This window comes from Ammospiza nelsoni, chromosome 3 (assembly GCF_027579445.1).
Source record: "Ammospiza nelsoni isolate bAmmNel1 chromosome 3, bAmmNel1.pri, whole genome shotgun sequence".
Classification (NCBI taxonomy): Eukaryota; Metazoa; Chordata; class Aves; order Passeriformes; family Passerellidae; genus Ammospiza; species Ammospiza nelsoni.
In genome coordinates this window covers 42349174-42361796 of record NC_080635.1, presented here as the reverse complement: position 1 = coordinate 42361796, position 12623 = coordinate 42349174, and the positions used below count along the sequence as shown (strand labels likewise).

At 41.3% G+C, this 12623-nt stretch overlaps 1 protein-coding gene across 2 annotated transcripts; it reads left to right on the top strand.

Moving 5' to 3' along the window:
• Nucleotides 1–131: 131 nt before the first annotated feature.
• PSMB1 (proteasome 20S subunit beta 1) lies at nucleotides 132–8972 on the top strand. Of its 2 annotated transcripts, XM_059468384.1 has the most exons (7): nucleotides 132–284; nucleotides 1503–1610; nucleotides 2751–2832; nucleotides 3293–3422; nucleotides 4953–5059; nucleotides 6395–6592; nucleotides 8639–8972. In XM_059468384.1, exons 1-6 carry the CDS (start codon nucleotides 181–183, stop codon nucleotides 6578–6580), a joined length of 717 nt encoding a protein of 238 aa, XP_059324367.1. In that variant the 5' UTR covers nucleotides 132–180; the 3' UTR covers nucleotides 6581–6592; nucleotides 8639–8972. The 2 variants fall into 2 exon arrangements, with proteins under 2 accessions (XP_059324367.1, XP_059324365.1); XM_059468382.1 differs by lacking the exon at nucleotides 8639–8972 and having other exon boundaries at nucleotides 6395–6671.
• Nucleotides 8973–12623: the final 3651 nt, after the last annotated feature.

The following is a 12623-nucleotide window of genomic DNA, read 5'->3' as shown; positions in this document are numbered from 1 at the left end:
GCCGCAGGCGGATTCCGCTCCACTGCGGCCCTGCCGCCCTCCGGCCAGGCCCCGGCGCTCGTCGCCCGGCAGAGCAGCCGAGAGGAGGCGGTGCTGCCCTGCCCTGCCCTCCCAGAGCGGCTCCGCTTCCGCCTCCGGTGCCGCCATTTCGCCGTGAGACAGCAGCGATCGGCGGCCGCGATGCTGTCCACCGCGGGATGCGGGCCCTCCCGGCCCGAGGCGGGCTACGGGCTGGAGGCGCCCGTGCAGCACTACCGCTTCTCGCCGTACACCTTCAACGGAGGGTGAGGGCCGGGCGGGCAGCGGGCGGGACAGGGCACCCTTGGCCCGGGGCATCGGGCCCAGGGGACGGCGGCGCCGGGGCTGCCTCGCCTTACTCCTGCTTCTCCTCGGTGCTCAGTGCGGGTTTATCTCCCCTCACGGCCTCCTCTTTGTAGGGAGAGAGCGGCAGCACAAGGAGGAGCTGGGCTCGGGCTTACCTTGAGGCCTTGCAGCCTTTCAGGGTGTTCTTGCCTGTCCGTGTGGCTTTTGCAACACTCGGGCTCCCTAAACGTCAACTGGTCTTAAAGTACGCATCTTTCGTTACCGGCAGGGTTGTTTCTTTATAATGGCTTAGGAAACCCAGGCAATGGTCCTATTACAGAATCACGGAGTTGTTAGGGCTGGACGGGTGTTCTGGAGATCACCCAGTCCAACTCCCCTGCTGAGGCAGGGTAACCTCGAGCAGGTGACACCAGAACGCGTCCAGGTGGGTTTTGAATGTCTTCAGAGAGGAACACTCCACGACTTCCTTGGGCAGCCTGTTCCAGTGCTCTGCCACCCTCAATGTTAAGAAGTTCTTCCTCATGTTGAGGTGGAATTTCTTGTGTTTTAGTTTATGGCCTTTGCATTTTACCATGTTGCTAGTAAACGTGTTACTGGGTTGGATGCTACCTTGCTGTAACTCTTAAAGGCAGGTGATGTTTTACACACCTGAGTTGGTGGCATGATCTGGCCAGGTAGGTTTATTTTTTCTTATGATGACTATTGCTTTTTAAAGGGCATATTTGTTACTTAATGGTGGTACACCTGTGGTGATCACAGTACTAGTTGTTAGGAAGTAACAACACCAGATTTTAAAAGTGACATTTATTTTAGTGTGGTGATACTATTGCTCAGTACTTTGCTTGTTTTAGAAGGATGAGTTATTATCAGGTATATAAAATACCTCATCCATTGGATCTGGTTCTTGCCTGGTGTAGAGTCTCTGTTTTACCAAGTTTCCATACAGTTTAAATCAGAGTAGAGGGGCACATGCATATATTTTCTTCAGTCTGTCTAGTGTCTTCTTCACTAGACAGAGTGAAGATGTAGGGATGTGCATAGTGGGAAACATAGCAAGGAATGTAAGATACTTGACAAAACATGAGTCTGGGTGTAGAATTGCTATCTAGTTTGATTCTGTGTTGCCTAAGAAGATGCTTGTGCTGAAGGCCATGATTGATCAATACTCTTTTTTGAAGGACTGTGCTGGCGATTGCTGGAGAAGACTTCTGTATCGTTGCCTCTGACACACGTCTGAGTGAAGGCTACTCCATTCACTCCCGGGACAGCCCCAAATGCTACAAGCTGTAAGTCCAGATCTGCAAAGATTGAAAAAGATGGAAAATATACTGCTGACCATGTCACCTGTCTCCTCCTTTAAGCAGAATTCTTAGAAAAAAAAGCACAGTAACAAAGTAGATTTTGGAGTCGCGGTGACCTTTGCTGTAATGTAGGATGTGATGTGATGTTGTAAATATAGCCGGATTTCTTATTTCATGCTCTTGAAGTTAAGTGAGAACAGAACATTTTTCACGTGATACAAACCTTAACATGGAGTTTTTTGGCTGGATAATCAGAAAAAAATTAACTGTAGCTAAACCTAATTCTATGATAACTCATTCTGCTTTGTCAGGAGATCTGGTGGTGGTACACAAGTGTGCTCACAGTTATACTGTATTTCTCTGGTTAATTACCTGGCAATTTAGAGAGGTGTTTGTTTTAAGGGAGGTAAACCTATGAATAGTTCCATAATTGAACTTTCTGTGCTCATTTTAGGCTTAGTTTAACTCACCTGGGTAGCATCTCCTTAGTTTACAGCTACACATTACTTGTGTTCATTTTACTGCAGCAGGTCCTTGCCTTGTAGGCTGTCATCAACTACAGAAACTTTTTTTTTTTTTGTCCGGGTTATTGTTTCTTTTTCTAAATTGATGATATGAAATCAAAATAGCTTGGTTTCCACTGGCTAACTTGTTACTACTATATGTTTGACTCTGATACTGTTTAGATGGAGATTAGTCTGGTGCAGGATACATACTGCTCATGATGACTTTGTGTAATTCTAGTGACAGGCTGAGAGAAGACTTTGTTTTAAGATTTTTTCTGAGTGACTGCTTTGGTTTGGTCAGTGTGTGTTAATGTTTCTAGACTCTTTTCTAATTCTTGGAATTAAAATTTCAAGGGTGTTTTTCTATGGTTAGTGTTCATAAAACATTTCAGATCTGAGCAGACAGCCAAGTTTCTGTAGTGCATCTGCAGCCACATAACTTCTGTTTGTGCTGACAGAGGCTACCAAAGCCATAAATGTCACGTAACCATTGTACAAGCTTAATGCAGCCCTCTGGAAAAAAACCTGAAAATACATTTGGTGTTTTCATGGTAACCTACTGTATAAGAAATTGCTGTAGTTCATGCTAAGTCTAAAATTGCAACAAAATGTTTTTCAGAACAGAACAAACTGTCATTGGATGCACTGGTTTCCATGGAGACTGCCTTACCCTTACTAAAATTATTGAAGCCAGATTAAAGGTAACTGCGAATCTTAGTGTATTTAGAAACTTAGATTCTTAATATTATAAATTATAATACCAATAATATGATATGTTTTAAATATAACTTCTGCTGGTTTTTTCCAAGTTTGTATCATAACTGTTTTGCAAGTGAAAGATCTGGCAGGGAAAATCGGTGCTGTGTTCTTATTAAGTGTGACACCACAAATTTATAGAATGGAAGAGCTGGAAAGGATATTGTAAATGAGGCAACACCTATTAATTACAAAAATTTGAAGATATGTTAATGTTTGTCTTGTAAAGAAGCTTTACCTGTTAGACCAACGTGTTTTCACTAATTGTGCTGGTTAATAATTTTGCTTAGCATCAGATTCTTCTGATGAAGAAGATGATGTAGTGAGGTTACAGAAGATGTAATTCTGGTTGAATGTCAGCTTTTGTGTTTGACTTTCCTCTTGGATGTGCTCTACCACTGGCAGATGTACAAGCATTCCAACAACAAGACCATGACTACAGGGGCTATTGCAGCAATGCTGTCTACAATCCTGTACTCTCGACGTTTCTTTCCCTACTATGTTTACAATATAATTGGTGGACTTGATGAAGAAGGTAAGATTTCAAACAAAAAAAGAAAAAAAGAAAAGGGAGGCTGCATTTCTGTGGATGTACATCTCAGTGTAGTGATTGAATAACGAAGTTTGTGTTGCTATTCCTAGCACCTGCCTTTAGGCATTATGGTACTTACACAGATTGAATACGTATTGTGTATCTGGCTCATTTCCTAGTTTTTGTTAGTCACTTGATTTTCCATTTCTGAAGGTCTAAAAGCCATGTTATAATTATTTGATAACAAATAAAATCTCTAAAATTAAATAATTAATGCTTTAGACTGGAAAATTTTACAGCTGTTTTGCTGGATTTTTAAATTGCATCATTAAAGTAGATGTTACCAGTAAAATTGTATATGTTTCACTCAGACCTGTGAGTGTGGTAAAGACTATTCAATATGAAGACTTACTCTAGAGACAGTTTTCTACAAACTTACTTCAAAATGTTAACTAACCTCTAATGAAAATCATGACTTCTACCCAGAAGCTGTAGTTTAATGTACAGCCCTTGCAGAACTTACTGGGTTCCTGTCCAGTGATTTGGTTGAGTAGCTGAAATACTGTGTTGTCTGGCTTTGTGAAGGAGCTCAGAGGTGGTCTTGTTTGGATAATTTTTAGCCATTCCATGCAGTTTGTTTTTACCAGTAAGTTATACTGCTCTCCCAGTCTTGCTAAGGCATGTCTGTGATTTGTGGGATCTGGCAGGGGATTAGTCTGCCCTGCATAATGGTAAATCTCAGATTATAAGGGTGTTGTAGCAGCTGATAAGAATCAGTGTGCAGGTTTGCTTGCAAGGACTAAATTAGGGTCCAGCGAGACTGATTGTTGATTTGGCTGGCTTTCTCAGGGCTGTTCAGCTCCTGTGCTCTGCTGCCAAGGGCACTGGCCAGTTAATTGAATTGGGTGCAGCTTGTCTGCACAGAAGGGCTTGGCCAGCAGCTGCATTCTGACTGGCATGTCCTCATCAAACCCTGGTGCTTCAGAGCTCCAGTGTGTCTGCACCTCTGATGTTGGTGCCAGCTAGTAAACTTTGCACCACCTGCTCTGGCTTCAGAGGGAAGTGTGCAGGAGACCAGAGCATCATCCCTGGTTCTGGGAGTTTGATGCAGAGACATCCAGGTGTGCTTTCTGGAGGTAATTCAAGAAATGTATCATTCAGGAACGATGTGTGAGCTGCTTGTTTGTGTTAGCCTTGGAACCCCTGGGGCTCTTTGTGCAGCACTATACTCTAGCTCATCTTTCTGCTTTGATTACTCTGCATCAACACTTTTTCTGTGGTAAGTAGTGTAGGAACTGTTGAAACATGGTTGTGGCTTAAATAAAGAAAATAACCTTGGATATTGTACCAGGCTGCAGCCATAGTGAGTCTTCTGTGAAAGGCATCATCTGAACATAGTCAGTGTTGTTTGGTAAAGGTTTACTGGGATCTGCAGTGTTCCACATACTGCTTATCCAGAGAGCTGGTTTTGTTGAAGATGCTTGTCAGTATTGGGCAGCTTTCTGAATTACATACTATTTTTTTTTTTTTCAGGGAAGGGAGCAGTTTATAGCTTTGATCCAGTGGGCTCCTATGAGAGAGATACTTTCAAAGCAGGTGGATCAGCAAGTGCAATGTTGCAGCCTTTGCTGGATAACCAGGTAAAATAGCTTGTTGGCTTTTGTTTTGTTTTGGTTTTTTTCTTTATCTCAGTAAAGATTTGTGACATTCAAATTAAGGTAGCTTTCTTCTGGAGAATACTACTTTTGAGAGAAGTTTTAAATCTATTACCCAGGTAGGACCTGATAATCCATACATTTATAAATTATGTGGCTTTACTTTCTCAAGAGAAATCAAAGTTTTGCTTTGGGATCTGTTGAGGTTTTTAATACTTTATTTGTATTTGCAGTGCCTGTTTAAAAGGCAGAAATGTTTTAACTGTGGAGTTATGTTTATCCTAGAAGTTCTTTGGAGGGGTTTTGGGAGTTTTTTCCTGGCTGATAACATAAATATGCCTGTTACTTAGTATGAAATAATAGCAAATTAAGAAGATAGAATTAATACATACATTTTATCATTTAACATACCCTTGTTTAAGTCTTCAGTTTTGTTCAACTCAGATACCATTTTTAGTAAGAGTGTCCTTACTTAAAACTGCTGGAAACTTATTCAGCTAAATCTGTCTGAAATACTTGAAGAATATTTTCATATTTAGTTGAAGCTGTTAATAATTGAATGGGAGAAATACCAAAGCGTATTTTACTCATTTTAAGTTTTTGACATTGGTGTTGGTATTTAGTCACTTGAATGTGATGCCATCACAGCTTTTGTGCTTAGAAAAGCAGTAAGAGTTCTTGATTCTTACCAGATGAGAAAGGAATAGAATATTTCCTTTTTTTTTTAACTTTATTAACTGAAGGAAATACATTCTGCAAAAAACAAGTTGTCATAAAGAATTTTTTATTGCTTATGTGTTTCAGGCAAAACATGGGCCTCTTTTCCTGTTCTGATGGTTAAGTTGATGCTTATATTTATGAGCTAACTTAACGCTGTTTGGTAGGACCAGATATGCTCCAATATAGACTTAGTTTTGAAGTCTAGGTATCTCAGGGAATATTTGCTTTTAAAAAATGTTCCTAACTACAAGTGACCAGAGAAAAAAAGACTCACATGCAGTTCTGGTACTGCCAAACCTGTGAGAAGTTTATGAAGAATTAGATCAGATCCAAATGTTCATTGTGATCTTGTACATGCTGAATGAGCAGGAGGAGCTATGCTGGCTGTATATTGGATCTGCTTCTAGGTAATTTTTGTAAGAGTGTCTGTATTGGCAAAGCTCTCAACTGTAAACTATTTGGAGGAATAGTTTTTCAGCTTCAGGGTTTTTAAAATAGACTGGCCATTTCTTCTTTTTAATTAATCTAAATCTTTTATTCTAGTGCAGAGACTGAATCAATTTTCATAGAACGATAAAATACACTTTTATCTTTTCATAGATCGGCTTCAAGAACATGCAAAATGTGGCGCATGTACCTCTGACCCTGGAAAAGGCTTTGCAGCTGGTTAAGGATGTCTTCATTTCTGCTGCTGAGAGAGATGTGTACACTGGGGATGCACTAAAGATTTGCATTGTCACAAAAGATGGAATTAAAGAGCAAACTGTCCAGTTACGAAAGGACTAATTCAGTTCATGTGTAAGCAAGTTATCTGTATGTACAATTTACCTGTGTTATGAGGACATTTGTCCAATTAAATTTTTTTCAAGAAGTTCAACTACTGTGGTGCTGTCTTTGTTAGAAGTTGTGTTTTTTAGAAACCAGAGCAGTTCGTGGTGAGGAAGCAGCTTCAAGTTACAAGTCAGTTTCCTTCATCTCATCTTAATCTATCGATCAGGCTAATTCTAGTGGAAGTTTAATCCCCCTCACACAATCCCTTATGCTGAACTATGGGGGGATATTAAAATTTAGGCTCACAGACTATTCTAATAATCCTTTCAGTTCAGCCTTGATTTAGTGAGTAAAGCATTTGCTCTGTTCATGCTGCCTTCTCTGCACTTCCTAGCGTGCTTTTCCTGTCTTCTCTTTTATTTCTCTGATGTGCTGTCCTGACATTTGACTTTATTTATTTGAATTGGTCATCTGAAACCAGTATCACTGTGTTACAGGGGTGAATGTTAAATGGAATCTTTCAGAGTTTAGTTATGGACTCTGAATCTGGGCTCACTCTGGATGTTTCTGTTTGGTTAATGCCCAGAATTTGAAGCATTGTCCCCTTGTGGCTACTGATGGAAAATAACTTAGAATGGAGATTTATGAGTGCGTTTTAATGCCTGGATCCTTTGTTGGGCCTACTGATTCTTGGGAAATTGCTCAAGTGCAGTTTGTTTGATGTGCTGTATCACACTCCCGGATATTGGCTTCAGTATTAGGACCTTTAGAAAAATGGAGCTGCATCATCAAGGGCAAGATAGTTTTCTTTTGTCCAAGAGTCCTTTCACAGTCTGTAGCTCTTTAAAAAAAGACGTATAAAATATTTTGTTTCTTCAGGTGGCACACTAGTTCTGTAAAAGAACAATTTTGCTGACATGCTTGACCCTGTGGTAATATTGTCTCTTGTTTGGGTGTGACTGGCTGATTTCAGTCTAGCATTTTGGGTGCAGTGCTATAATCCAAGCTCTAGCTGGTCTTGACCAGAGACAGTCTCAGGCTTTGTAGACAGTTTAGATAGTGGGTAGCATTTTGAACATCAGTAGTGAAACAACCAGTGGTGTTAAACAAACTCTCCCGAGGTGTTTGCGAAGGCACTTGGCCACTGGGTGCCAGTGTTGGGTCGGGTAAGGAGGGAACAGCTCCTTCCCGGGTGGTTGGGCTGTGACAAAGGCACACAGCATCCCAGTCTGAATAACTCGGTGGCTGAAGTCACTTGGGCACACAAGTCAGAACTTCCAGATGCATTCAGGTGTCTTAAGGGGATGTTTAACATTTTTAAAAGTCATCTCAGCTGGACAAGGTTGATTGTATGAATGACTGTAGCTGTATGCTGCCTGTACTGAGCAAATGGCACACAATGCAATAATTCTAAGAACTTATTTAAGTTCTAAGAACTTGCTTATTTAAAATACAAATCAGCAATACCGAATTAAATCCATGCTCTGTTACATCTGTAAAATTAAATTAAAGCACCTTAAACTTACCTTTCTTTGGTACCAGATTTATGTTGAATTCCTCAAGCATTTCACAATAGTCTGTTGGAGTTTTTTGCAGAGTTGTTGTAAATAGCATTTCAGTTGCAAAGAAAAGCAGGAGAGGGTAGCAAATTCACATGCTTGCCTTTTGGACAGGCCTGTTTGCAGTATATAAGTTCTAAACAGTAAACAGCAACAAACAAGGGGAACTGTCTAATTTCTATATGAACTAATTCAGTGTTCTTGCAGGATGCCAGACATATAGGAGAATGGCAGTGATTTAACTCAAAAGTTTTGATAAATTTGGCTGCTCTTATATTTAAGGGTGGATTTTACATCCAAAATAAATGCATGTTCACAGATTTTAGGAATTACTGGCTTTAGTTTGATGTGGCTAGGCTTTCCTCTGGAAGTTCTTTCAGGAGAAACACAAGGTAATTAGAATTTTCAGGTGTCCTTTGCAGTCTCAGAAAAGATATAAGAGCAGGTACCTGTTTTGACTCTGTGCCATCCTGTTGGTGCACTGATGTGAGATGGCCATTTTTCTCCTTTTCAGGTTTCCCTGCAGGGTGCATCTAGCTGAAGAACCATCAGGAAAGGAAGCTTTTTCATAGGACCATTGGACTGAAAATACCAAATTTCTTTCACCAAAGAATGTAGCACTGTGTCCACTCCCTTTGTGGATGGGTTTGGAACCAGTGAGATGGGGAGGCTTGTTTCCCACATTTTTAACTTTCCTCTTATGCCTGCCCTGATGCCATCACTGCTTGTGCTCTGAGTGAGGAGTTGCAGGAGTGACAGGAGATGTGTGAGTACAAAAGTATTCACAGGCTGCTCAGCTGGAAGTTACTTGCTTTATTAGTATTAAAACACCCCAAATATCAGATGTATATTATGGATGAAAGGCTTTTTTTTTTTTAATCCACCCTGTTCCCTAGCTTGGTTTGTGAAGATTGTCATCACCTCAGGATGAAAGGTGGGAAGGCCCCAACTGTCTGCAGCTCTCCTTAGTTCCATGCCTGTACTTCCCATGTGTAAATCAGTTTAGTATTCATCTAGCACTGTGTCTGCAGTGTAAATTAACAGTTTATGAAGCATTTTGTGCCTTACTTGGTTACAGAGCTGTCTAGGCAGGCTACAGAGGTGCAGCTAGGCAAAACAATTGTAACAATGCCACTTAGAGGTGCTAGAAGCAAAGAGTTGGGTTTGGCAGATCTACTTGGATGGGGATTAGATATCTTTAACAAAATTTCATGTAAGAGAAAGGAGAGAGAGCAAAAATGTTAATCTTGGAACCTTTTATCAGTTTTAAATGTATGTACTTTTCGAGCGAGGGTACGCTGCAGGACTGGAATGACCTTGGAACCAGCACTGCCAACTCTAAGGGTGTCCAACGAGAGCAGGAGCAGGCAGCTCCCCTGCACCTGCAGCAGTACTAAGGGCTGCCCTAAGGTGGCAATAGCTGCTTGCTCTCGCGGGTCTCGGCGCAATTCCCCCGGGCGGGTGGAAATAGCCATACACACTTCCCAGCGCCCCGCTGTAATGCGCTTTGGGTACTGTTTGTTGAGGAGATGGGAGGCTTTATTTTCATCTCAGCCGAATGGCTGTGTACCCTTGCTTGTGTAAGGGACTGTACAAGGTCACAAACAGGCTTAACAACTAGTTTTGTAAAGCAAAGTCTTCTTCACTAATTTTGGACTTGTTTTCAGCAATATTGTTTATGCATCAAATCCACTTTAAGTACGGAAGAGAGGGCCTGTTACTATGGAAAGTGAAAGTGCTTGACGGGACATAAATGTTGCATATATGCTTCTAAAAACTTAGTTCACTGTATCAGTCAAGGATAAGTTTAATTTTCTTTTAACTAAAACCAAGACTTTATTGAGGCTGAATCATAACATGTTGTTATGTAAACAAAATACCAAACTTTCTCTCTCTAGGGTGACATTTTTTCTATTACACTGACATATGCCTGTAACACTACATATGCCTTAGAGTGATGGGAGCCAGGACCAGGCTGCTGACTAGAGAAAACCATTTAAATGGAAATTATAAAACACTATATAAAGTACAGGAGTTTAAAGTGGTCCTACTGCATCTTACTCCTTTATATTCTCAAGTATTTATTAACTTAGGGGACAAAGTTGTAATTTTCCACATTTGATAAACCTTTTTTGATACACTAATCATACATCCTAGAAAGCTGCTTTGGCAATTTCTTTCTGTATGTTTAGCAATCAATTCAGGATTTTACAAACCTAAACTTGGGGAAAGGTGGCAGAAGCAAGTGGGGACTGATTAAAGCAGCATTCACGTGAATCCAAGCAGATTAAAATAGTCCTGCTTCTCTCCAGTCTAGTTGAAGGTATTTTTTAGGAGTATAAAGCAACTGCTGTCTTATTCAGGGTTCCTTATGGAAAGTCAGGAATCAACTTTTGAGTAGAAGGGGTTTGGAAATGACAGCTTTCAAATTCCTCTTTTCTCTTTCTTTCAGCCTTTGCTTTTGTTTAGTGTGAATGTCCTTTGCTTTTAGGCCATTTGGGGCAGTGGTAAACCAGACAATACGGCACATGGGCCTGAAGTTCACTAAGATTTGTCTCCAGATCTCTCTTCTCAAGCCAAATTCCTTCTGAGAAGGGGTTTTGTCTGTGTGAGTGCAACAGAGTGGGACCAGTTTTATATTCTTTCAACACTAATATGTAGTTAGTTTAATTGTATGGACCATTTTCTGTGTACTTCCTTTTCTAAGCAATTTCAACAAAGTATTCATAATTACAAAAACATGGTTTAGCAGAAAAAATAAACAAAAAATCCTGAGTATCTTTCCTGTTAGGCTGTTCTTGGCCCCTTTCCTAACAGTTGCTGGCAAAGTTCAACTTCACTGTTCATTTCAGAGGCTCAAGTGGGGGTAGGGATGGACTTCACTGCAGCCTACAATAATTAATATTCTTTGGCACAAGACACAGATTAAAGGGCTACTGGCAAGACAGTAGTCATGGTACCAGAAATTTAACCAGTCCTTTGTACTTAAGCTCAAAGAACCATAAAAGGAAAGTTAAAAAATAGCATTCTCTTTTGTGCTGAGGAAAAGGAACAAGGTGTTGAAATTTGTGGTTACATGGATACTTCATGGTTGAGGTAAAGTGCTATTGACTTTCCTAAGACTTGGCTTCCCTGAAGCATAGGTATTTCTGTTGCTTAACTTTCGGCAGCTACACAGGTTTGGTGTACTCCTGGATGGTTCTACAAGAAGTCACCAATGTGCTGATGCCCAGCCAGGTGTGGGTATGTGACACCCACAGTGCCTGGCCCACTGAGGTGGCTTAGCTGAGCAGGATTGCAGCCCTCTGGACCAATCTGGACCAATGCTCTGTTTAACCAGGCATTGTGGAACTGGCTGTGATGAGCTTGGCAGTCAGGCTGGGTGGATGATCGAGCTGGTCATTGCTCTTTCAAGGCTATGCTCCCACCCTGGAGCTCCTGGGTGGCTCAGCTGAGCACCTCCTCTCCATCCTGGGCAGCTGATGGAGGCATAACCAGCTGGGGCTACCTGGCAGGTGAGAGATGCTGTAGAATGCCTTGGAAGTTGGTCCCCTACCAGGAGCCCATCTTCAAACATCCCAGTAGGAAACACTTCTGTTTGTAGCTTGCTTATGCAGCCTCTGCAGAGAACCTTGTGCACTGAGATACCAGAAAGTCAAGAGTCCTCATGGGGAAATGCCCCCAATGCACAACAAAAACCAGGAACTGAGGTGGAGGCTTTTTTTCCAGGGATTATATAAGAGAAAGCTGCATTCCAGTGTCACTGCCTTGTGCTTGATCTGAACTTTTCCTGACATGTACCCTTGAAGGCAGAACAGTTAACACAATCTCCACTTAGTCCCACAGCAAACAAACATTTTGGTGCGGCTGGTATGTGTTTGCTAGTTGCAGACAAGCCGATCTCATTAGAACTGCATTTACAACTTTTGCCAAGCGTTTTGAAACTGGTTGACATGCACAACAGCTGCCTGAGCTGGAATGGCATGTCATTCCCTGCCTTCATCTTATTAGCACAGGGGATGGCTTGATTAATGACAATTAAATGGGATTTTTAAAAATTAAAGATAATTTGTCTTTGGAAAGGCCATGCAATGCGTTTTCATTCTCTGATTTAAAATAAGTCACAAAGTCTAGGGGTTTATGACTTTTCTCAAAAGCCAAGAGAAGTGCTTACCCTGAGCTAACCTGCAACATTTGAAGTGAAAACATTTTAAAGGGTGATGCAAAGTGTTTTCAGCTGGTACGTAGCTCGATTCCTCCTCGTTTCTCCAGGCTCTCAGTGCAGAGCTGTTGAGCTTACAGCCTTGAAAAGAGAGACTCTTGATTCAGTGCAGGCTGTTGCATCCAAACCACTCAATGGATTTTGTTTGGCTCTACAGCCTTTAAAGTCAGTGGCTGTGGTGCCCTTCACCTCTGTTAAGATCCTTCTCTGTCAAAGGGACCCTCTCCATCAAACACAGTGAAGCACCAAACAGACAAGATGCTCTTCTCTGAGAAGC

What these genes read in the sequence shown, in the direction of transcription:
- PSMB1 (XM_059468384.1), top strand. Translation starts at nt 181, where the DNA reads ATGCTGTCCACCGCGGGATGCGGGCCCTCCCGGCCCGAGGCGGGCTAC. An exon ending in CCGTACACCTTCAACGGAGG is followed by an intron (nt 285 to 1,502) that starts GTGAGGGCCGGG and finishes TCTTTTTTGAAG; the next exon opens with GACTGTGCTGGCGATTGCTG. An exon ending in AGCCTTTGCTGGATAACCAG is followed by an intron (nt 5,060 to 6,394) that starts GTAAAATAGCTT and finishes ATCTTTTCATAG; the next exon opens with ATCGGCTTCAAGAACATGCA.